Below are 26,234 nucleotides of genomic sequence, written 5' to 3' on the forward strand. Positions count from 1 at the left end.
CAGGCTCTCAGGTATCGGTCATTGATGAACGATGGAAAGCGGAATCTCTCCCAAACGCAAGGCTGAGGGATGTTTCAGAAATTCTGGACTCACCTGATGATCTAAGATTGACGGCAGCAAATGGGACTGAAATGCCGTACCTGGGATGGATTGAAACAACTTTTCGGTTAGCCTCTGAAACTGACCAAACGAAGGAACTGATCATCCCAGTGCTGGTAATGAAAGGCTGTCACCTATCTCATCCCATCATAGGTTTCAATGTTATTGAGCACATCCTGACAATGACCGAAAAGACTAAACGGTACAGTACAGTGAAAAAAGCTTTCCCAAGCCTCAAAAGAAATAAGGTGAGGGCTTTTATACAGGCTGTTAGCGCAGAACAGACAGATGAATACGCAGTGAAGACCAAGAAAGAGAAGGTTGCTGTACCAAAACACAGTAGCATTCAGATTGAGTGCCGGGTAGCTTCCCAGCCTTTCAAAGATGACATGACAATGCTTTTCCAGCCAGACCTGAACCCGCAGTGGCCAGATGAACTTGAGTTCTTTGACACACTAGTCAGAGTTAAGAAAGGTGTTTTTCCAGTTGTCATGCTTGATGTCTCTAACCCCACTGACCACGACATTGCCCTGCTAGGACGCACCATAATCGGTACAGTACAAACCATTATGACTGTGTTACCTGCCCAAGTCTTTGAAAAAGCTGTCACCCCAGCCACAGTGAATCACACTAGTGTTCAAACTCCATGTACTGCTACTGAACAGTGGGATCCACCAGTAGGTTTAAGTCACCTAACCGAAGAACAGAGAGAGGTTGTTAGGAAAATGCTTAGAGAAGAGTGTCACTCCTTCTCCAGATCGGACAATGACATTGGCTGCATTGAACGATTGAAAATGACTATTTCTCTAAAGGACTCTGAACCAGTCAAGCGCACATACATGTCAGTGCCCAGGCCACTGTATCAGGAGATGAAGGGTTACCTTCATGACCTCATAGCCCAGGGTTGGGTTAGGAAGTCAAACTCTTCATATTCTTCACCTGTCGTGTGCGTTAGGAAGAAGGGACGGGACCCTCCGGTTGTGTATAGATTACAGAGACCTGAACAGAAAGACACATCCCGACCGCCAGCCCATCCCTCGGGTCCAGGACATCATGGACAGTTTAGGTGGTAATTCCTGGTTCTCCCTTTTAGATCAGGGAAAAGCATATCACCAAGGGTTCATCTCTGAAGAAAGCAGATCACTGACAGCATTTGTGACCCCATGGGGACTCTATGAGTGGATACGTATGCCATTCGGCCTCATGAACGCTCCTGCAGCTTTTCAGCGTTGTATGGAGGAATGTTTGGAAGGGCTCCGGGACAACATCTGCATTCCTTATCTGGACGACACGCTAGTTTTCAGTAAAACTTTCGACAGCCATGTGAATGATGTGCAAAAGGTTTTGCAGCGTCTCAGAGAGTATGGCATCAAACTCAAGCCAAGTAAGTGTGATCTCTTTAAACCCCAGGTCCGTTATTTGGGCAGAATAGTGTCTGCAGACGGCAGCAAAGTTGACCCAGCCGATTTTGAAGCAGTAAGAGCATTGAAAGAGATCAGACCACAGACTGTGGGCCAGCTCAGAAAAATGCTTGGTTTACTCACTTACTACAGACAGTACATCAAAGACTTTTCTAGGAGGGCCAGCTGTCTGTATGACCTCCTGAAAGCAGATTCAGAGAAATTACCTGACCACCCACGGAAAGCAAAAACAAAGAAAGTAAGTCATGTGGTGCCCTCAAACAAGCCAATCCTGTGGACTGACCAGCATCAACAGGCACTTGAACAGCTGATTGAGTGTCTGCTTCACCCACCAGTCTTAGGTTTCCCTGACTTCACTCAGCCATTTGTTGTACACACTGATGCGTCACACCAAGGCTTGGGAGCAGTTCTTTATCAAGAGCAAGATGGGAAGCTTAGGGTCATTGCTTATGGCTCTCGAACCTTAACAGCAGCTGAGAAGAACTATCACTACCACTCTGGCAAGCTAGAATTTCTAGCTCTAAAATGGGCAATCACTGATAAGTTCCATGATTATTTGTACTATGCTCCGACCTTCACTGTATACAGTGATAACAACCCGCTGAGCTACATTCTGTCTACTGCAAAACTGAACGCAACCACTTCCAGGTGGGTTGCAGAATTGGCTGATTTCCACTTTACAATAAAGTACAGGCCAGGCAGAGAGAACGGTGATGCAGATGCTTTGTCAAGGATGCCACTGGATGTAGAGTCACTGATGAGAGAATGTTCTGAGGAGCTTCCACCAGACACCATTGCCGCCACTATACAAGCAGTAGAGGTACAGAAAGAGCCTTTTGTGCCTTGGTCAATTTCAGCTGCATCTATGTCAGTATCAGCTGAAGGTGAGACAACTACAGCAACAATCAGCTCGATCCCAAAAGAGGGGATAAGAGAGGCACAAGAGTCTGATCCGGTCATCCGTCCTGTGCTTCGATTTCAAGCTGTCTGGTTCCAAACCGCCAGTTAAAGAGCAAAAGGAATTCAGTCCAAAGACAAAATGCCTATTCAGAGAATGGGACAAATTGACAATCGACAGTGATGGTATTCTTTACAGAATCACTACAGCCCGCAAGCAGTTAGTTCTACCAGAGCAGTACAAAGGTAAAGTGATGGAAGAGTTGCACAATAACATGGGACACCAAGGTACTGACCGCACTGTATCACTAGTACGTGACCGCTTCTTCTGGCCTTATATGCAATCTGACATTGAGCACTATGTGACTAAAACTTGTAGCTGTGTCAAGCAGAAAAAGCCAGGCCATGAAACAAGAGCTCCTCTGACAAACATTGTGACAACACAGCCATTTGAACTGGTATGTATAGATTTCCTCCATCTCGACAGATGCAAAGGGGGATATGAGTACATCCTCGTGATTGTTGATCATTTTACACGTTACACTCAAGCCTACGCCACCACATCAAAGTCAGGAAAAACTGCTGCAAATCTCATCTTCAATGACTTTGCCCTGAAGTTTGGGTTCCCCTCCCGCATCCACCATGACCAAGGGGGAGAATTCGAAAATCAGTTGTTCCATCAGTTAAAGAAACTCAGTGGCATGGCGGGGTCCAGAACAACACCCTACCACCCGATGGGGAACGGTCAAGTGGAACGAATGAACAGAACATTGTTGCAAATGCTAAAGACACTAACTGAGACACAAAAGTCAAACTGGAAGGAGTCTCTAAACAAACTGGTTTATGCCTATAACTGCACCCGTTGCGAAGTGACTGGCTATTCACCATTTTATCTTCTGTTTGGGAGATCACCCAGGCTTCCAGTTGATATGTTCTTTGGATTGTGCACAGAGGCAGGTTCCAGTAACCAGCGAGACTACGTGGAGAACTGGAAACGAGGAATGGAAGAAGCATACGCCATTGCAAAAGAAAATGCTCAGAAAGCTGCTGAAAGAAGTAAGAAGTACTATGACACTAAAGTTAGGAGTTCAGTGCTACAGCCTGGCGGCGAGTTCTGATTAAAAACCTGACACCAAGAGGAGGACCAGGCAAACTCCGTAACTATTGGGAAGATCAAATTCACACAGTAGTGAGACAAATGGGTTCAGACCTGCCGATTTATGAGTTGAGACCAGAAAAGGGTAGGGGACGCTCCCGGGTCCTGCACAGAAACCTGCTCATGTCCTGTGACCACTTACCTTTGAGAGACAACCAGAAATGACTAAAGATGACAAAAGTAAGAAAAAGAGACATCAGCCTGGATCACAGCCTCTAGATTCTGATGAAGACAGCGGGGATGAATATGACCTTCATCATGAGCCGCTACAGGTCCCCACATCTCCTACAGTACCTGAGAGGTATGCTGAACCAGCGAGAGAGTCGGAAAACAGGCCCCCACCAGTGAAACAAACAGTTGCGGTGCCAGTTCCTGATACGCTACCAGCACAGCCTCTTGTTGAAAATCAGCTGGAGGAGAAAACAACAGTTAAAGAACTGCCTGCTGAGGAGATGAACTTGCCTGCTGAAAATGTGCTGGATGATCGTCCACTAAGTGCCTTTCCTTCATTAACTGCTGCTGCTGAACCTGAGGAACCAGCTTACCAGCTGCCACAAAGAGAGGACACCCTCCAAGACGTATCACCTATGATCAGCTTGGTATCCCTTCCTGCTACAGTATCCAGCCACAGCCACAGTTGTTCCCTGTCTACCCTGCACCAGGACTGGTTCCATGGCTGCCATCACTACAGCGATATTACCTTCAGCCACCCCTACATGTATGGACTTCAGCAAACTTGAGGCCACAGACAGAGTTGACATGTTTGACCATGGACTACTGACTGATTTCACAGACTTTCACAAGACAATTAGCAGACTATGCATATAGATCATTAAAACTGATGGACTGTTGACAATAGTATGAGAAAAGACTGCTTATGGACTGTTTATACAGCTGGTCAACAGATATGGACTGTGAATATAACTTCTTGGTTCTATTTGAACTGTGAACTTTGACCTCTGCTCAAGGACTAGCTTACAGAAGAGGATTTTCTACGTCCAGTGCTTATAGACTGTTTAAGAAGATAATGTTGGTAATGTTGGGACAACATTTATTTTGTCGGGGAGAGTGTGACAGGTTAAAGGACATATTCATAGCCTGTTATACACTAAAAAGTATTAGTAAGTTCATGGTATGTAAGGATCTTAAAATATCTAAGGTTAAAAGATAATGCATCCAGTACTAGTTCATAGAGATTGATAAAATGCATAAATGTGTTTAAAATCCGTCAAGAGTCAAAGGGTTAATATTGTAAGAGGAATGTGTAAATGTTATATTGACTACTTTAGTTTGTGGTGCCTAATTTAAGGGTAAAAGTGTTCATCTGTGATCTACTAAATGCTCTTAATCTATGAGCCTGAGATCGATTGCTCTGGTCTCCACCCAACTTCCTGGGGAATCGCGGTCTTTTTCTCATTACACTAAATTTGTCAGTGAGGAAACATAACTGCGTCACGTTCGTGATTATTTCTCCCCTTTTTTCAGGTACGTTATTGATATGAAACGAGTTAATTTGAATGTAATAACTTGCTAACCTGTGAAGAGAGTTTAAGGTATGTGTTAGTAACATCTTGAGGAAGTTAGAGTTAAGTTGAAGAGAGTTATTAGGTGCGTGTGTGACTGTAATCTGCTTGGTTGCAGCGATAGCTTCGTACTGAGAGTAGCTGCCATTTTATGCTAATTGTGAATGAACATGTGCGTTGTTAATAATAATATTTGGGGTTATTTGTATAATGTGTTTCGAATACTTTGTTGACATGGTTGATAAATGTAGTTATGGGTTACTGAGCTAAAGCTACTTTGTGTTTGACAGTTATATTGAAACATTTGTATATGTTTTAGTGAATTACAGTTTATGCTGTTGTGACTTGAATAAGCTTTGTACCCTACAAATCTCTGGTTCCTGTAGATCTGTTGTTCTGTAAAATGTGGTATTTTTGTAAAATCATTACACTAAATTTGTCAGTGAGGAAACATAACTGCGTCACGTTCGTGATTATTTCTCCCCTTTTTCAGGGGTGTAACACGGTAGCTTCAGACCTGGCCCCAGGATAAAGTGGCTAAAGCGGCAGTTGAAATCGGCGAGGGGGCTACATTTTGGGGGATTCTTGCATTGGAATGATATTGAATTCTGCTTATATAATCACGCTATTCTACAATAAACATAAAGTTAAAATGCTGACACTCCAAGATCATTGAGTGCTTTTGAAATCTGAAATCGCTGCTGCACTGTATCAGCACAATGGACAGCGCCCTACAGCTAGCCCGTTATGGTAATGAATATTGGCTACAAGATAGATAGGGCAATTCACCTATTACAAACAGCCTATGTGAATGCAGCCATACACACAGCTGTTTTACCAAAATAATGCAAACTAAATGCTGAAAGTAGTAGCCTAGTTATTCATGCATGCAAACATAAATACTGTGAATGCGAATGAATGTGAACAGAACAAAACAGCGGTACCATGTAGTATAGAATATCAGATCGATAAAGGCATGACACAATCTATATTTAGGCTAATTACATGAACAGTAAACAAACACAGTAAACAAAAGGCGAATGGAGATCCAAATAACCAAAACCAGCCATGCACAGCTGTCTTGCCAAACAAATAGGCCTATACAGGCCCGCTTCAAACATGCAACATCATACCACTCGCTCATGAATTCAGCAACAGGTTGTGATATGGCACAATACACTTCTGTGAATCAAATTCGACCCACGTAGTCAATTAAGCAATGCCAGACTACCATAAACACGTTTCCAATGCGTACAGTTCCATTTACAGCAATGAAAACCAATTGGCTACTAAGAAAACCATAGTCGAATGTAGCCTATCTATTTCTATGATGAAACATACCGATATGTAGCTATACCCAGGGGCGTCATTTGATTCTTGCATTAGAATTATATTGAATCCGGCTTATATCACGCAATACCACTGACTAAGTGACAGGTTCAATGGCACGACATCTCGCTGCACTCTATCAACACGATGGACAGCGCCCTACACACTAAAGGAAGATTTTGATCAAAACCAACCAGCTAGATTGTTTCAATCTTACCTTTTCAAAAGAGTTGCAGTTTCTTTGATGCTCTGTGGAATTTCCTGAGTAATCGATCATTCCATTCTCCCTGAAATCTTCTTGTGAGATCCCCCTCAAATGCCAGTTGGATTAGTTGAGTTTTCCTTGGGTGTAGCATGTTTATTCTGTGCTGACTGGACGCCCCAAAAGTCAGTCCATGTTTCAGTGCAGTAAGCATGGTCGGCATAGCGGAGAGAGGCCCAGAGAATCGTTGCAGGATATCAAGTGGGGTCCATTTGTCCTCATTGGAGCCAGAACGGGCGATTTCAGTCTGCAAAAACTGGCGAGCGACACTAAACTCAGCTTCCACCAAATCTGTTTTGCTTAAATCCAGCAGTGGATTCACCCTTTTCACATTTAGAAAGTCATGGCTCTCTGGGTCAAAGGCACACAGGGTCTCCACCAGTTGGCTGTTGCGTTCGCTGAATTGTTCTGACATTTCACCAATGACAACGTCCAACAGTGTTTTACACTCAGTCTCTTCTCCTCTGTCCTGCTGGCCTACTGTACTGTCCATTACGTATGTCTGGAGGTTTGTACTTACATACTGTAATATCGTTGTTTGCTTGGAGCCGGTGGTGGTGTGTCAGTGCCACTTGCACTGCACTGTGCCTAAATGGCTTCGAACTCACTGTCGCTCCTCAGCTTCTCGACACACTCCAACACACTGTGGACCACTTTGACTCCAGTGTAAATATCTGTTGCTTTTGCCTGGAGTAATTTGTTTGGAGGATCGAGAAGACTGAGGATTCTGTGCACCATGATGGCTGTAAACTTAAACCCGGGGTCTGTCACCGCCTTCAGCAACCTTGTAGCCTCGAGTCTTACTTCTGTGTTTTAGGAACGCATGTGTTTTTTTCTGCTTTTTATGGAAACCCAAAGGAGTCATACCTTACCACCCAGTGACTTTCCATAGCCCCCCTACACACACTGCGGCGTGCCCTGTCCATTGTGCTGACACAGCGCAATGGAGATAGATTATTTTTGCACCAATCTGTCACCCAATCATTGAAACTTTTTTGCTATTTTTATGTAGGGACATAAAACTTAAACTGAGGGGGCTAAAGTTTGAACTGAGGGGGCTAAGCCCCCTTTCGCCCCCTCGTGGATCCGGGTAGCTTCTTCCATTCTCATCTACAGTATAGTTGCAGATATCCTCTTTTACCCTTCTCGAGTAGGAAAAATTCATCAATCCAACATCCTTTGATTATAAATTGATTTAGCAAAAAGACAGGCTGTCATTTACTGAGGGGGTATAATTGTATGAAGAATAGTAGACAGTGCATCAGTGACCAGCAAGGACAAACTCACACATTTCAGGTGAAGGGAGGGAAGAATGTTTTTCCTCTGTTGGTTGCAGGTGAAGACAGAGCTTGCGAAGAAACTGCAAAGCTGTAGGATGGAGATGGAGGTGGTGTGCTGTGGACAGTGACTAACCGAGACAAGAGTAGAACCATTCTCCATCGCCACAGTTCCAGAGAACAATGGAGCTTCTACACCAGCAACAGGAGTCCAGCCCGATAGTCCTCCATCTCCACAGACTCAAAGTTCAAGAAAACAGGCTCGGAACACCTCCATGACACCAGAGTCTCTCGCTCAACTGCATTGTCTTACCACAACAGCGACCCTGGACAAGAGTACAGACTGCACACACCTAACTCATAATGAGACCACAGGGTCTAGTCCATCTATGCAGATGTCATTCCTCATTCACTTAAATGACCCAGTAGAGTTACCTCCACATGTTGTAAATATTTATTCCGATTAAAGGCCCAAATGCAGCCATTGTTATCCTAATATCAAATCATTTCTGGGTAACAACTAAGTACCGTACTGTAATAGTTTTCAATTAAAATGTTTAAAAAATAAATAAAAGTAACTGTTCAGCAAAAAGCTATTTCAGAAACAAGATGTTTCCTAGGACTGTCTAGGAGTGGTCTGAGTGAGGGGCCTAATTGGAGGTGCCTAATGTAACCTGAAAATTAGCTGTTGGCAGAGAGGTTTGACATTTTTTTCTATCAACTTATACCGTCTGGTGATTACGCCAGGCAAGACAAAACTCCACCCATGCAAAACCTGCTGATTAGAAGGTCCTGTGTAAATTGTATTTTCAACCTGCAACTAATTTTTACAGTGTTAGTTTAATCAGCTGTTGTACAATATGATACAAAACAGAATTTTGACTGCACTGGGCCTTTAAGTAAGATATTATTTGTGTGTCACTCTGTTGATGTACAGTATTTTAATGTATTTCCAAATGATGGGTGGTACAGTGCCTAGTGAAAGTCTACACATCCAACTCCCCCCCGCTTTAACATTACATCTAAAAAGGGATTACATTTTTACAAATCCTGCCGATCTACACAACTTACTCCACATTTTCAAAGTTAAAGAAAATGTTCCACAAAAGAAAAAGAACATGTCTAAATTGCATTTGTGTTCACACCCCAGAGTTAATACTTAGTGGAAGTACCTTTGGCAGCCATTACAGCTGGGAATCATTTTAAATAAGATTCTACCAACTTTGTGTAACCGGTGTCAAATGGCTAGCTAGTTAGCGGTGCGCGCTAGTAGCGTTTCAATCTGTGACATCACTCGCTCGGAGACCTTGAAGTAGTTGTTTCCCTTGCTCTGGAAGGGCTGTGGCTTTTGTGTAGCGATAGGTAACAATGATCCGCATGTGTATTTCTCACCGTAAAGCATGGAGGAGGAGGTGTTATGGTGTGGGGGTGCTTTGCTGGTGACACTGTTTGTGATTTATTTAGAATTCAAGGCACACTTAACCAGCATGGCTGCCACAGCATTCTGCAGCAATACGCCATCCCATCTGGTTTGGGCTTAGTGGGACTATCATTTTTTTTCAACAGGACAATGACCCAACACACCTCCAGGCTGTGTAAGGGCTATTTTACCAAGAAGGAGAGTGATGGAGTGCTGCATCAGATGACTTTGCCTCCACAATCCCCCGACCTCAACCAAATTGAGATGGTTTGGGATGAGTCAGACCGCAGAGTGAAGGAAAAGCAGCCAACAAGTGCTCAGCATTTGTGGGAACTCCTTCAAGATTGTTGGAAAAGCATTCCAGGTGAAGCTGGTTGAAATGTTCCGTATTGACTGACCTTCATGTCTTAAAGTAATGATGGACTGTCCTTTCTCTTTGCTTATTTGAGCTGTTCTTGCCATAATATGGACTTGGTCTTTTACCAAATAGGGCTATCTTCTGTATACCTTGTCACAACACAACTGATTGGCTCAAACGCATTAAGAAGGAAATAAATAAATTAGGTTGGGAGTCATTGATGGACAGCAATATAGAAACCTTCTGGCCTGGACCTCTCAGGAATACTCAATGCCTCTTGGAAAGCCATTCTGGTGTGTGTTTGGCATTAACATTTGGGTAACTGAAAAACAAAACTATACCAGGGTTAGGTTTTCAGAAGACTGAGGCGGGTTTGCCTCTAACTTTTTAACTGGGCTTTGCTCCTTTCATATTTATTTTGATCCTAACAAAATACCCCAGTCTCTGCCGGTGGCAAGCATACCCATAACATGATGCTGCCACCACAATACTTGAAAATAAATGCAAAGTTGGTAGAATGTTATTCAAAATTATTCACAACTGCAATGGCTGCCAAAGGCTGCTTCCACCAAGTATTAACTCTGGGGTGGGAAGACATATGCAATCAAGACATCTTCATTTTTTATTAATTTGGAGAAAAAAATTCTCTCACTTTTAAAATGTGGAGTAGGTTGTGTAGATCAGTAGGGGGCAAAAAAATCACATTTATTTCCTTTTTAGATTTCATTTTAAGGCACCAAAATGTGAAGACTGTGCAAGGGGTGTGTATTTGAGACGAGTGAAGCTTATCGCTACAATACTTTTGAAATGTCAATAGATAAAGAGAAATATTACATTAAAAAATCATACTTTTTCCTGTTGTTGTCTTTCTGGAGGCCATGGGGTGGATAACTCAAACACGTTTGTGCTATTAATGCGTGTGTGAACCCTGAATATATCAGTCACTTTATGCAATTTAACCTTTTACCATATCATGTTTAGTGTGGAATTTATGATTTAAATTATCCTTATCCAACTCAAGACATTGGTCGGGCTCCCCTGCTCTAATGCTACATGCATCAACCAATGGTTGCATGCCACATCATCGACTGTGTCATCGACTGACAGATTGCTATAACATATGATGTGGTTTGCTGATATGTAAAATACCTATCCAGGCGTTGTAAGATCTGGAATGTGTCAGCAACGTCTGGGCAGATGAATGCGCCCATGACCTATCCTGACCAATAGAGCTCGCCAGCTTGTAGTCCTAAACACCGGAAAATAGTTACCTCTGGTTGTTCAGCCAAAGATTGTCTATTATGTTGACAAGATAGTCGAGTGACTGATCTAACAATGGAAATACATTTCCTCAAAGATGGAAGGCAGGCGGGAGGAGGTGAGATCAGGTGGGACCATTCTAGCCAATGAGAGAGCAGAAACACATGTTAACATGTATATGTGCTTTTACAGCGTCTGTGACAGCATGGGCAGCGCAATTGAGGCTAAAGTAGTCCATTTTCTTCTTCTTCATTTGCGGATTGCTCCCAACTCATAAAAATCCCCACCAATTTGACTACTTTAAAATGGTGGAAGACCTCAAAGGCAATGTCCATGCTAAAATGGGTTATATCCATGATGAGTCCTCTATCTATCTTCATGACAACAGGCACAACTCCAATATAAAGTAGTATTTTTCAGAGTTGCCGAAATGCCACTTGAGTCCACTTATATCAGTGCATTCCTAACCATTACCAAACTTCTATTTGATCAAAAAAGCCCAATGTAGCAAATTAGCAATACTTTTTTGTTGTTGACCAAATTCGACCCTCATCTCATTGACCTCTATATAAAAATTCCTCACTTCATGGGTTTATTTCTGTGGACAGATTTTGGGCAGAGTAAATAAAACCTCTCGCTTCGCCTCATACTCGCTTGTTCAAATGGGGGAAAAATTGGGTTTTGGGATAGACGCCGAAAATAAGGTCTGAGGTTAACACAGGCTTAGGAGATCTGATACACTACATGACCAAAAGTATGTGGACAGCTGCTCGTTGAACATCTCATTCCAAAATCATGGGCATTAATATGGAGTTGGTCCCACCTTTGCTGCTATAACAGCCTCCACTCTTCTGGGAAGGCTTTCCACTAGATGTTGGAACATTGCTGCGGGGACTTGCTTCCATTCAGCCACAAGAGCCTTAATGAGGTCGGGCACTGATGTTGGGAGATTAGGCCTGGCTCGCAGTCAGCGTTCCAATTCATCCCAAAGGTGTTCAATGGAGTTGAGGTCAGGGCTCTGTGCAGGCCAGTCAAGTTCTTCCACGCTGATCTCGACAAACCATTTCTGTATGGACCTCGCTTTGTGCACGGGGGAATTGTCATGCTGAAACAGGAAAGGGCCTTCACCAAACTGTTGCCACAAGGTTGGAAGCACAAAATTGTCTAGAATGTCATTGTATGCTGTAGCATTAAGATTTCCCTTCACTGGAATTAAGGGTCCTAGCCCAAACCATGAAAAACAGCCCCAGACCATTATTCCTCCTCCACCAAATTTTACAGTTGGCACTATGCATTGGGGCAGGTAGCGTTCTCCTGGCATACGCCAAACTCAGATTTGTCCATCGGACTGCCAGATGGTGAAGTGTGATTCATCAATCCAGAGAACGCGTTTCCAGTGCTCCAGAGTCCAATGGCGGCAAGCTTCACACCACTCCAGCCGATGCTTGGCATTGCGCATGGTGATCTTAGGCTTTTGTGCGGCTGCTCGACCATGAAGCTCCCAACGAACAGTTATTGTGCTGACGTTGCTTCCAGAGGCAATTTGGAACTTGGTAGTGAGTGTTGCAACTGAGGACAGACGATTTTTACACTTAAGCACTCGACGGTCCCTAGACATTTCCACTTCACTTACAGTTGACAGTGGCAGCTCTAGTAGGGCAGAAATTTGAAGAACTGGCTGGTTGGAAAGGTGGCATCCTATGATGGTGCCACGTTGAAAGTGACTGAGCTCTTCAGTAAGGCCGTTCTACTGCCAATTTTTGTCTATGGCGATTGCATGGCTGTGTGCTAGATTTTATATATGTGGCTAAAATAGTCGAATCCACTAATTTGAAGGGGTGTCCACAAATGTTGTATATATAGTGTATGTTTTGTTCTATGAGATATCAGTCAGTTAACATTACCTTAATGAATTATGAAGCCTTTTTGTGCTTGTTTTGATTACATAAATGCTTCAAAATTCACAAAATGTGACGTTAGCTGATGAAGATTATCACAAACGTATACGTTCTAATAAACCTGTGTTTACCACAAACCTTATTTTCGGCGTTAATCCAAAAAACACCAACAAACACATTAATTTGCACAACGAGCCATTGCGGAGTTAATGGCTACAAAAAGACGCCATTACTATTGCTCTCTATGGTCCTGAACTACTGCTCCCAGAGGCACCACGGGACGTAAAGACGTGTCTACGTATCGCCGTTGGAAACGGCGGCGGTTGTAGCGGGAGTGTACAGATTGCCATGCAAAAATCTGTTGTTTACATGGCGAAGAACAGAAAAAACCTTGCATGCACAAATTTAAAGGAAAATATGGAGTGAGACAAAACATGTACTTCTTTCGTAAAGCACGTTAAATGTTGATGGTACCTTTGTTACACACGTCGAGTTGATAACACAGCAAAGCCACAGTGGCTAGCCGGTATAGTACATTTTTTTTGCCAGATTTAATCAACAGGTGAATTACTAGCTAACGTTAGCTAGCTAATGTTAAGTAACTTGACAGGACTCCCCGACATATTTCTACAATGACGTCGAGAGGTAAAGGGTTTATTTGCATATCACAGCATGTTACCGGCGAACTTGTTTCACTGCTGGTTGTTAAAAATACAGAGTAATGAATTATGACAACTACTCTAGCTAGCTAAATGCATTTACAGTATTTCTAGCTAGTGCCCTTCAATGTTTATTGTGCCTAACAGTGTGGCAACACCCCTATGTCAACATCTTCAAACACATGAGAGTTGAGGAATGGAAGAAGACATCAAGAGAGGGAGACGTGACAACCTATATGGTAAGCTACACTCTACTCTTATACCTTATCAATTCACTATTAATAAATCCTGCATTGGCGAGATGAGGTAACCTGGGGTGTCAATCATGTCAAAAGTCCTTGATACCTTGTGCCCACTCTCTCCCTTCCTCAAAATATCAGAGAAGTGAGGTGAAGCTCTGAAGTTGACCCCCTTTAGACCTTTTCATCCAATGCTCCCGCCCATGTCAGATGGAAGTGAGGAATCAAGAAAATACTTTTGAGATTCACCCCAGGTCTTCAGTTTGCTTTTAATTGTGACTTTTCATTATGACATTCTGACAGGACAAAACACTAATGTGTTCAGTGTTTCGGATCCGGGGGTCCATTCCAGCCAGCAATTACATCCTTCTGCCCAAGACCAGCACTCAGTCCCTGGGGCTAACAGGACGCTACCTCTACCTGCTCTTCAGACCCAGTCCTACCAAACACTTTGTGGTGCATTTGGACATCGCTGCTGAGGTACTGACTGGAGACATGGTTTTCAACCCTGGCTGTTTCTTGGGTTGAATTCAGCATTGTTATGTACAGCTTGGGTGTGCCATTATTTTCTGCGTTGGCACACTCCATTGTGGTTGTTATTCCAATTGAAGGAACTAGGGTCTGGTTTCAATGATAGAGGAACTACGTCACTGCCTACGTCAATAAGCGGAAAAAATACTCTACCAACAAATCACGAGGCAGACATGATAGAACGTCGCGATTCAAAACATACGTTTTGGGGAAAAACTTTTGCAGTGGTTTTAGTTAAGGTAGTTGATGCAAACTAGCCACTCATTAAAAATAACCTCTGTGATCTTGCTAGCAAATATTTTGTATTTTATTCAAGCGGATAAAGTAGTGACGTAAGAAGTGACGTAGTTCCTCTATGCCAAAAGTGTTGCAAAGGGTTGGGTTTTCGAGACTAGGAACACAATGGCATTGTCAGGCATATAATTACTTACTTTATAAAACTGATTTCTATAGGATCTCTGTGTTGTGAGGCATGTTATTATTCTACAAGGGCATAGTACTTAATGTTTTGATATCATAATGGAATGGCACAGCACTGATAAAATAAATATACAGTGCATTCGGAAAGTATTCAGACCCCTTGACTTTTTCCACATTTTGTTACGTTACAGCCTTATTCTAAAATGGATTAAATAAAAATCTACACACAATACCCCATAATGACGAAGCGAAAATAAAGTTTTTAGAAATGTTTGCAAATATGTGTGTGTGTATATATATACACATACTGTACCTGTCAAAAGTTTGGACACACCTACTCATTCCAGGGTTTTTCTTTATTTTGACTGTTTTCTACATTGTAGAATAATAGTGAAGACATCGAAACTATGAAATAACACATATGGAATCATGTAGTAACCAAAAAAAGTGTTAAACAAATCAAAATATATTTTATATTTCAGATTCTTCAAATAGCCACCCTTTGCCTTGATGACAGCTTTGCACACGCTTGGCATTCTCTCAACCAGCTTCACCTGGAATGCTTTTCCAACAGTCTTGAAGGAGTTCCCACAAAATGCTGAGCACTTGTTGGCTGCTTTTCCTTCACTCTGCGGTCTGACTCATCCCAAACCATCTCATTTTGGTTGAGGTCAGGGGATTGTGGAGGCCAGGTCATCTGATGCAGCACTCCATCACTCTCCTTCTTGGTAAAATAGCCCTTACACAGCCTGGAGGTGTGTTGGGTCATTGTCCTGTTGACAAACAAATGATAGTCCCACTAAGCCCAAACCAGATGGGATGGCGTTTCGCTGCAGAATGCTGTGGTTGCCATGCTGGTTAAGTGTGCCTTGAATTCTAAATAAATCACAGACCGTGTTACCAGCAAAGCACCTCCCCCCCACCATAACACCTCCTCCATGCTTTACGGTGGGAAATACACATGCGGAGATCATCCGTTCACGCACACCGCTTCTCACAAAGACACAGCGGTTGGAACCAAAAATCTAAAATTTGGACTCCAGACCAAAGGAAACATTTCCACCGGTTTAATGTCCATTGCTCGTGATTCTTGGCCCAAGCAAGTCTCTTCTTCTTATTGGTGTCCTTTTGACCATGAAGGCCTGATTCACACAGTCTCCTCTGAACAGTTGATGTTGATGTGACTGTTACTTGAACTCTGTGAAGCATTTATTTGGGCTGCAATTTCTGAGGCTGGTAACTCTAATGAACTTATCCTCTGCAGCAGAGGTAACTCTGGGTCTTCTATTCCTGTGGCGGTCCTCATGAGAGCCAGTTTCATCATAGCGCTTGATGGTTTTTGCGACTGCACTTGAAGAAACTTTCAAAGTTTTTGAAATGTTCCGTATTGACTGACCTTCATGTCTTAAAGTAATGATGGACTGTCTTTTCTCTTTGCTTATTTGAGCTATTCTTGCAATAATATGGACTTGGTCTTTTACCAAATAGGGTTATCTTCTGTATACCAACCCTACCTTGTCACAATACAACTGATTGGCTCAAACGCATTAAGAAGGAAAGAAATTCCACAAATTAACTTTTAAGAAGGCACACCTGTTAATTGAAATGCATTCCAGGTGACTACCTCATGAAGCTGGTTGTGAGAATGCCAAGAGTGTGCAAAGCTGTCATCAAGGCAAAGGGTGGCTATTTGAAGCATCTCAAATTTAAAATATATTTTGATTTGTTTAACACTTTTTTGGTTACTACATGATTCCATATGTGTTATTTCATAGCTTTGATGTCTTCACCATTATTCTACAATGTAAAAATAAAGAAAAACCCTTGAATGAGTCGGTGTGGCCAAACTTTTGACTGGTAGTATGTATGTATGTATGTACAGTGGGGAAAAAAAGTATTTAGTCAGCCACCAATTGTGCAAGTTCTCCCACTTAAAAAGATGAGAGAGGCCTGTAATTTTCATCATAGGTACACGTCAACTATGACAGACAAAATGAGATTGTTTTTTCCAGAAAATCACATTGTAGGATTTTTAATGAATTTATTTGCAAATTATGGTGGAAAATAAGTATTTGGTCAATAACAAAAGTTTCTCAATACTTTGTTATATACCCTTTGTTGGCAATGACACAGGTCAAACGTTTTCTAAGTCTTCACAAGGTTTTCACACACTGTTGCTGGTATTTTGGCCCATTCCTCCATGCAGATCTCCTCTAGAGCAGTGATGTTTTGGGGCTGTCGCTGGACAACACAGACTTTCAACTCCCTCCAAAGATTTTCTATGGGGTTGAGATCTGGAGACTGGCTAGGCCATTCCAGGACCTTGAAATGCTTCTTACGAAGCCACTCCTTCGTTGCCCGGGCGGTGTGTTTGGGATCATTGTCATGCTGAAAGACCCAGCCACGTTTCATCTTCAATGCCCTTGCTGATGGAAGGAGGGTTTCACTCAAAATCTCACGATACATGGCCCCATTCATTCTTTCCTTTACACGGATCAGTCGTCCTGGTCCCTGTGTAGAAAAATAGCCCCAAAGCATGATGTTTCCACCCCCATGCTTCACAGTAGGTATGGTGTTCTTTGTATGCAACTCAGCATTCTTTGTTCTCCAAACACGACGAGTTGAGTTTTTACCAAAAAGTTATATTTTATTTTCATCTGACCGTATGACATTCTCCCAATCCTCTTCTGGATCATCCAAATGCACTCTAGCAAACTTCAGACAGGCCTGGACATGTACTGGCTTAAGCAGGGGGACACGTCTGGCACTGCAGGATTTGAGTCCCTGGCGGCGTAGTGTGTTACTGATGGTAGGCTTTGTTACTTTGGTCCCAGCTCTCTGCAGGTCATTCACTAGGTCCCCCCGTGTGGTTCTGGGATTTTTGCTCACCGTTCTTGTGATCATTTTGACCCCACGGGGTGAGATCTTGTGTGGAGCCCCAGATCGAGGGAGATTATCAGTGGTCTTGTATGTCTTCCATTTCCTAATAATTGCTCCCACAGTTGATTTCTTCAAAACAAGCTGCTTACCTATTGCAGATTCAGTCTTCCCAGCCTGGTGCAGGTCTACAATTTTGTTTCTGGTGTCCTTTGACAGCTCTTTGGTCTTGGCCATAGTGGAGTTTGGAGTGTGACTGTTTGAGGTTGTGGACAGGTGTCTTTTATACTGATAACAAGTTCAAACAGGTGCCATTAATACAGGTAACGAGTGGAGGACAGAGGAGCCTTTTAAAGAAGAAGTTACAGGTCTGTGAGAGCCAGAATTCTTGCTTGTTTGTAGGTGACCAAATACTTATTTTCCACCATAATTTGCAAATAAATTCATTAAAAATCCTACAATGTGATTTTCTGGAAAAAAATGCTCAATTTGTCTGTCATAGTTGACGTGTACCTCTGAAAATTACAGGCCTCTCTCATCTTTTTAAGTGGGAGAACTTGCACAATTGGTGGCTGACTAAATACTTTTTTCCCCCACTGTATGTATATATCTCTTATTTACATAAGTATTTACACCCTTTGCTTTGAGACTTGAAATTGAGCTCAGGTGCATCCTGTTTCCATTGATCATCTTTGAGATGTTTCTGCAACTTGATTGGAGTCCACCTGTGGTAAATTCAATTGATTGGACATGATTTGGAAAGACACACACCTGCCTATGTAAGGTCCCACAGTTGACAGTGCATGTCAGAGCAAAAACCAAGCCATGAGGTCGAAAGAATTGTCTGTAGAGCTCCGAGACAGGATTGTGTCGAGGCACAGATCAGGAAAGGGTACCAAAACATTTCTGCAGCATTGAAGGTCCCAAAGAACACAGTGGCCTCTATCATTCTCACATGGAAGAAGTTTGGAACCACCAAGAGTCTTCCTAGAGCTGGTCGCCCGGACAAACTGAGCAATCGAGGGAGAAGGGCCTTGGTCAGGGAGGTGACCAAGAACCCGATGGTCACTCTGACAGAGCTCCAGTTCCTCTGTGGAGATGGGAGAACCTTCCAGAAGGACAACCATCTCTGCAGCACTCCACCAATCAGGCCTTTATGGTAGAGTGGCCAGACGGAAGCCACTCCTCAGTAAAAGGCACACAACAGCCCACTTGGAGTTTGCCAAAAGGCACCTAAAGGACTCTCAGACCATGAGAAACAAGATTCTCCGGTCTGATTAAATAAAGATTGAACTCTTTGGCCTGAATGCCAAGCATCACGTCCGGAGGAAACCTGGCACCATCCCTATGGTGAAGCATTGTGGTGGCAGCATCATGCTGTGGGAGGAACTGGGAGACTGGTCAGGAACAATGGAAAGATGAACGGAGCAAAGTACATTTACATTTACATTTTAGTCATTTAGCAGACGCTCTTATCCAGAGCGACTTACAGGAGCAATTAGGGTTAAGTGCCTTGCTCAAGGGCACATTAACGTCATTTAGCAGACGCTCTTAGCCAGAGCGACTCGCAAATTGGTGCGTTCACCCTATAGCCAGTGGGATAACCACTTTACAATTTGGGAAGTACAGAGAGATCCTTGATGAACACCTGCTCCAGAGCGCTCATGACCTCAGACTGGGGAGAAGGTTCACCTACCAACAGGACAACGACACTAAGCAAACAGCCAAGACAACGCAGGACTTGCTTTGGGACAAGTCTCTGAATGTCCTTTAGCGGCCCTGCCAGAGCCTGGACTTGAACCCGATCGAACATCTCTGTAGAGACCTGAAAATAGCTGTGCAGCGACGCTCCCCATCCAACCTGACAGACCTTGAGAGGATTTGCAGAGAAGAATGGGGGGAACTCCCCAAATACAGGTGTGCCAAGCTTGTAGCGTCATACCCAAGAAGACTCAAGGCTGTAATCGCTGCCAAAGGTGCTTCAATAAAGTACTTATGTATGGGGTATTGTGTGTAGATTGATGAGAGAAAAAACAATTTAATCAATTTTAGAATAAGGCTGCAACTTAACAAAATGTGGTAAAAGTCAAGGGGTCTGAATATGAAAATGTATGCACTCACTAACTGTAAGTCCCTCTGGATAAGAGCGTCTGCTAAATGACTAAAAATTTAAATACTTTCCAAATGCACTGTATGCCTTATAATTCTAAGGAATTTGCATGTGATTATTTCCTACTAATTACAATTGAGTAGTGTTAAAGGTCAAGTAACATTACTATTCAGAACAGTCTCTCCTCTCTCTCCCATTTCCACGACACTCAACACCTGTTTTTATTCTGAACAAAAATATAAACACAACAAGCAACAATTTCAACTATTTTACTGAGTTGCAGTTCATATAAGGAAATCAGTCAATTGAAATAAATTCATTAGGCCCTAATCGATGGATTTCACATGACTGGGCAGGGGCGCAGCCATGGGTGGGCCTGGGAGGGCATAGGTCCACCCACTGGGGAGCCAGGCCCACACACTGGGGAGCCAGCCCAGCCAATTAGAATGAGTTTTTCCCCACAAACAGCCTTTATTACAGACAGAAATACTCCTCAGTTTCATCAGCTGTCGGGGTGGCTTTTCTCAGACGATCCCGCAGGTGAAGAAGTCTGATGTGGAGGTCCTGGGCTGGCGTGGTTACATGTGGTCTGCGTTTGTGGGGCCGGTTGGAAGTACTGCCAAATTCTCTAAAATGACATTGGATGCGGCTTATGGTAGAGAAATGAACATTAAATTCTCTGGCAACAGCTCTGGTGGACATTCCTGCAGTCAGCATGCCAATTGCACGCTCCCTCAACTTGAGACAGCTGTGGCGCTATATTGTGTGACAAAACTGCACATTTTAGTGGCCTTTTATTGTCCCCAGCACAAGTTGCACCTGTGTAATGATCATGCTGTTTAATCATCTTCTTGATATGCCACACCTGTCAGGTGGATGGATTATCTTGGCAAAGGAGAAATGCTCACTAACAGGGATGTAAACAAATGTTTGCACAAAAATTGAGAGAAATAAGCTTTTTGTGTGAATGGAACAATTCTTGGATCTTTTATTTCAGCTCATGAAACATGGGACCAACACTTTACATGTTGCGTTCATATTTCTGTTCAGTATATATACCTTAAGGATAATTACTGTATGAACATGGTTTCATTTTGGAAGAATACACTTTTTTTCTCAGGTTGACTTTCCCCTGGAATTGCCCGTATGGCTTCTTGCTACCATTTATACGTCTTGTCACATCTGCCTTGTCTCTGTGATTCTATCTGGGTTCCTTATCTCGTTGGTTTCATATCCACGTCTTTATAACAATTAAATAATGATGAGACGGGAGACATTAATTAGTTAAACCGTTTATCTGAACGTGCTCATCTTAACACATACAAACACCCATGATGCTCTGCGGCACAACCCCAATACACAACAACTCCTCCCCTCCTACATGAACTGTTGGAAGAGTCTGTTCTACAAGTCCAAACGTTTAGCTGCCCACCTATATGTAGTGTAACAGCGGTCGACTCTCAACAACAATGTCTCTAGACTGTGGCGTTGACACAGATGTTGACACGTGGGTATCCTGTGTGTCACAGTCTCGTCATGTACTTGTGTGGGTGCGGCTGAGTTAGTGTCCTGAGAACGTGACTGTGAGCCCCTAGGTGACAACTTCTTGGTCAGGGTGTAACCCAGTAACAGTTCTGGACCACTCACTTACTCAACAGTAACTGATCTGTGTGCCTTTAGATGAAGTCTTCTGCAATCTGGACAGTGTAGGACACATGACCAGTCTGAGCAATGACTGTTGCAGGAACCCACTTTGGTCCATTGAGGAAGTTCCTAGCTAAGACAGTTTTTCCAGGTTTGAAAGCTCTGTCCTCTCAGTTCACGTTTGACTTGACTCTCCTTTTGACGTCGCACTGTCTCCTTTGAGTTCGGAGGTTAGAGTAGTTTGAAGCTTGTTACATAGCTCTCCCTTCATGAGTAGAGATGCAGGTGAAGCTTTGGTGGTTGCATGAGGCTTGTTCCTTTAGGATAGCAGGAAGCTGTTCAAACGTTGGTGCAGTGTCCCTTGACCCTGAGACGCTTTTAAGGCATGTTTCATGGTCTGTACGAAACTTTCCGCCAGCTTGTTGTTAGATGGATGATACGGTGCGGACCTGATGCGTTGTATGCCATTCACCTGTAGGAACATAGCAAATTCTTGGGACACTAGCTGCGGTCCGTTGTCGCTAACGAGTTGGAGTGGCGATCCAAACTGACTAAACACTTCTGGATGATCTTTTCTGCAGTAGTAGAATATGGTAGGGTCTGGCCACTTGCTATGCGTATCCATGACCACGAGAAACATTCTGTTTTCGAATGGACTTGCGAAGTTGACGTGTTTGCGTTGCCTTACCTCCTCTGGCCAATCCCACATGAAGAGGTGCAAGTTGATGTATGTTGCTAACCTTCTGACATGAGGAACATTGTTGTTGCTTTCCCCTCAATGCTTTCATCCAATCCAGGCCACCAGAAGTAGCTTTGTGCAATTTCCTTCATGTGAACCATTCCACAATGACCTGAGTGTAGCTGTTGCAACACTGGTTTCCTCAGCGAACGCTGAATGATAACACTCCTCTTCCACAGCAGAAAACCGGACTGTAGCTACAGCTCAGTTCTCCTGGACAGGTTTCAGTTCGAGAGCATCTCCTGCGGCTTTACCTTTGATGACGATGTCCATCACTTCAGATAACACAGGGTCGTTTCTGGTGTTTCTCCACACTTGTGTTGATGTGACGTTTTCCACTTGTCTGAAGTAGAAGATGTCCACTTGGCATAACTCCGGCTTGACCACAGGTAGTGGTACCTGGAAAGTCCATCTCCGTTGCGATGCAGTTCTGACTTGGGGTACTTGATGTCATAGGTGTGTGCTGAAAACAACAAAGCCCACCTTTGCATTCTGCTTGCAGAAAGTGACGGCATCCCAGTATGTGGTCCAAAGATTCTCGTCAGCGGATGATGATCTGTAAGCAGGGTGAACTTCTTCCCCTACAAATATGGGTGAAACTTATGCACTCCAAAAACTATGCCCAGAGTTTCTCGTTCTATCTATGCGTTGTTACTTTCTGCTTTGTTCAATGTCCTCTATGCGAAAACGATCGTCTTTTCTTCATTGGAAGCCATGATATGGGACACGACTGCTCCACCACCATAGGGACTAGCATCACAAACTAGTTGGATGGGCAATGACGGCTCGAAGTGTGTCTGCCTCAGATTTCAGTGTTTCCTTGGTTTTCACGAATGCTTCCTCTCATTGATCTGTCCATTTCCATGTTTTGTCCTGACAAAGCAACTGATGCAGCGGAAGCCCGTGAAAAGGTTTTTTGTGGTAGTGGATACTGCTCAGTTGACAACAGTGTTAACTGTGACTTTAAGTCTCCACATATACTGATTCCACCATCCTTCTTAAGGACTGGTACGATTGGTGTAGCCCATTCACTCACGCTGACCAACTCCAGTACTTTGTTCTTAGCTAGAGCGTCGAAGTCAGCCTCGACTTTTGTTCTGATAGTATAAGGTACGTGTCGTGCTTTCAACAATGTTGGTGTGTGTCTGATACAAGAGATACAGCTGCCACTCACCTCAGTGTTCTCCTGCTCATCAGCGTGAACATCTATTTTTCTTTCGTTGGAATGTCTGTTGTTTGTTTTCAGTCTGACGTTTTCTCTGAGCTCGATGTGGCCCTTTTTATCAAAGGCTCTGCAATTCATGTCCTTACACCAGCACGTAGACGCCTGATATCCCGCTTTGCCACAGCGGAAGCATGTGCCTTGATTTCCCTGTCTCTGATTTTCAGTTGCAACTCAGTTGTGCGCTTTTCCTGATGAACTCAACTGCTGAGCCTCTTTAGCATCTAGTTCCATGGACACACTGACTTCAATGGCCCTTGCCAAGGTCAGATTACTTTCCATCAATAGTCTCTTTTGTGTAGCTTCACTCTCTCTAATGGTGTCATTTAGAACGTCATTAAACTCACAGTGCTCTGATAGTTTATTTAATGCAGTAGCAAACATTGTCACTGATTCTCCCTCTTCCTGATTTATTTTGTGGAACCTAAACCTTTCAGCAATAACTAGTGGTTTGGGTGAAAAGTGTCCTTTCAGTATTTCCACAAAATCCCCATACGTCTTATTACCTGGCCTGTCTGGCTGTAGCAGGCTGCGTAGCTAACCAAATGTCCCTGGCCCCATAAAAAGATGTAGGCACAAATTGGTCCTCACCAATGTAATTTGCAAGAACAAAATAGTCAAACTGTTCTGTATATGAGCTCCACTGCTCAATACTTTCATCAAACTGTCCAATGTTTCCAACAATTCCAATATTTTTTCCTTTCTCAAAAGGCTCCTGATTGTCACTCACTTCAATATTGTCCTCAACCATGGTAAAATTCTGTTCTGCCACAGCAATATTTTCCTCTGTCACGTGATCTTCATTCACCTTACTCACTGACGTTTCATCCTCAAGTTCGCAAATTTAGCAGTTTTTAATTTCAAAGTTTGTCTTCACAGTTGAATAAATGTATTTTCCTTTACTCACTGTATATTCCTCCCTTTTTAATCAAATGTTTTTCCCGCTCCGTCCGTCCATGACGATGCTAACTCTCTCTCTTAGCTAGTTCGACTGCACTTGCCTCTGCTAGCAATACACTGTGCTAACATTAGCCTAGACTGTACCACGGAAAATAACAATTTAAACTTGTGAAAACCGACTTCTTCCCGGACAGAATAGTTCCTGTAGGTTCAGACTCACTCGTCGGCAATCTTTTGTTATGTCTCGTTGGTTTTATAACCACGTCTTTATAATGTTGAGACGGGAGACCAGTAATTAGTTCAACCATTTATTTGAACATGCTCATCTTAACACATACAAACCCCTATGATGCTCTGCGGCAGAACCCCAATACACAACACCTAGTACCTCATTTTGACAAGGTTGATTTCATCTACCCAAGGGCACCCAAAGCCATGCTTGAAAGTTGGACGCACTATATAATTCTGTAATTAGATTTGCCTGGGGGTTCAGTGGATCACTTATCACTCATCATCGGTGCAAAGAGTGAAATAGACCTATTCTCACTGTAGATTAAGGTTTGGATGACAGTAATTTAGACTCTCATTTTCTCCTTTCCTTTGCTACTGACTGCATGTGCTGCCATAGAAACAGAATGAATCTATAAATTATATTTCTATGTGTGCTGCTGCTACATTGTGGGGGTCGTTGCCTCGGCAATCAATTTCTCATTTTGTCTGTCATAGTTGACGTGTACCTATGATGAAAATTACAGGCCTCTCTCATCTTTTTAAGTGGGAGAACTTGCACAATTGGTGGCTGACTAAATACTTCATTTCCCCACTGTATGTAAAAATAAAAATAAAAATTAGGGGGTAGATCAGCTTTAATATTGCAGATAGATTGTAACTTCCGTCAATGTAATTGTCTGCATCACTTCCAATCCCCCATATGTTTTTTTCCTCGCAAATATATATATACACACATACATATACACAAACATACATATATATTCATATCCTTTAAAAAAATATATTTCCCTTTATTACTTTCCAACCCCACCACCCCTTCCCTAATTGGAGTAAACTACTGAACAACAATGCTTAGGCCTCAACTTCCAGCTTATACATACTATATACATTTTATGGACACAGTCAATTTTACAAGAATTCTATTTTGTTTGTTTTTACTCCTGAACTTCCTGTACCCTCAACCTCTCCGATCATTTTCATGATGTCCATCCGGTTTGCTTCTATATGCCATATCTTTCTAACTGTGCTCTTTCACAAAAGCTCTCAACCTATAACCTATATACTTATTATGGACACAGTATGCTTTACATTAGTTACAGTGGGGAGAACAAGTATTTGATACACTGCCGATTTTGCAGGTTTTCCTACTTACAAAGCATGTAGAGGTCTGTAATTGTTATCATAGGTACACTTCAACTGTGAGAGACGGAATCTAAAACAAAAATCCAGAAAATCACATTGTATGATTTTTAAGTAATTAATTTGCATTTTATTGCATGACATAAGTATTTGATCACCTACCAGCCAGTAAGAATTCCGGTTTTTCTTTAAGAAGCCCTCCTGTTCTCCACTCATTACCTGTATTAACTGCACCTGTTTGAACTCGTTACCTGTATGAAAGACACCTGTCCACACACTCAATCAAACAGACTCCAACCTCTCCACAATGGCCAAAACCAGAGAGCTGTGTAAGGACATCGGGGATACAATTGTAGACCTGCACAAGGCTGGGATGGGCTACAGGACAATAGGCAAGCAACTTGGTGAGAAGGCAACAACTGTTGGCGCAATTATTAGAAAATGGAAGAAGTTCAAGATGACGGTCAATCAACCTCGGTCTGGGGCTCCATGCAAGATCTCACCTTGTGGGGCATCAATGATCATGAGGAAGGTGAGGGATCAGCCCAGAACTACACGGCAGGACCTGGTCAATGACCTGAAGAGAGCTGGGACCACAGTCTCAAAGAAAACCATTAGTAAC

General features: G+C 42.9%; 2 protein-coding genes across 2 annotated transcripts in view; both read left to right on the top strand.

The window, feature by feature from the left end:
* Positions 1-8,224, top strand: part of LOC121582426 (glucagon receptor-like) — a 28,633-nt gene extending 20,409 nt beyond the window's left edge. Inside the window, exon 13 of the mRNA XM_041898193.1 lies at positions 8,024-8,224. Coding sequence (XP_041754127.1) covers positions 8,024-8,095 — 72 coding nt within the window. The 3' untranslated portion in view covers positions 8,096-8,224. The remainder of the gene's footprint in view (positions 1-8,023) is intronic.
* A 4,997-nt stretch (positions 8,225-13,221) lies between these two features.
* Positions 13,222-26,234, top strand: part of wdr90 (WD repeat domain 90) — a 65,716-nt gene continuing 52,703 nt past the window's right edge. The window contains exons 1-3 of the mRNA XM_041877486.1: positions 13,222-13,545; positions 13,707-13,798; positions 14,102-14,278. Coding sequence (XP_041733420.1) covers positions 13,533-13,545; positions 13,707-13,798; positions 14,102-14,278 — 282 coding nt within the window. The 5' untranslated portion in view covers positions 13,222-13,532. The remainder of the gene's footprint in view (positions 13,546-13,706; positions 13,799-14,101; positions 14,279-26,234) is intronic.

This window comes from Coregonus clupeaformis, chromosome 1, assembly GCF_020615455.1.
Source record: "Coregonus clupeaformis isolate EN_2021a chromosome 1, ASM2061545v1, whole genome shotgun sequence".
Lineage (NCBI taxonomy): Eukaryota > Metazoa > Chordata > Actinopteri > Salmoniformes > Salmonidae > Coregonus > Coregonus clupeaformis.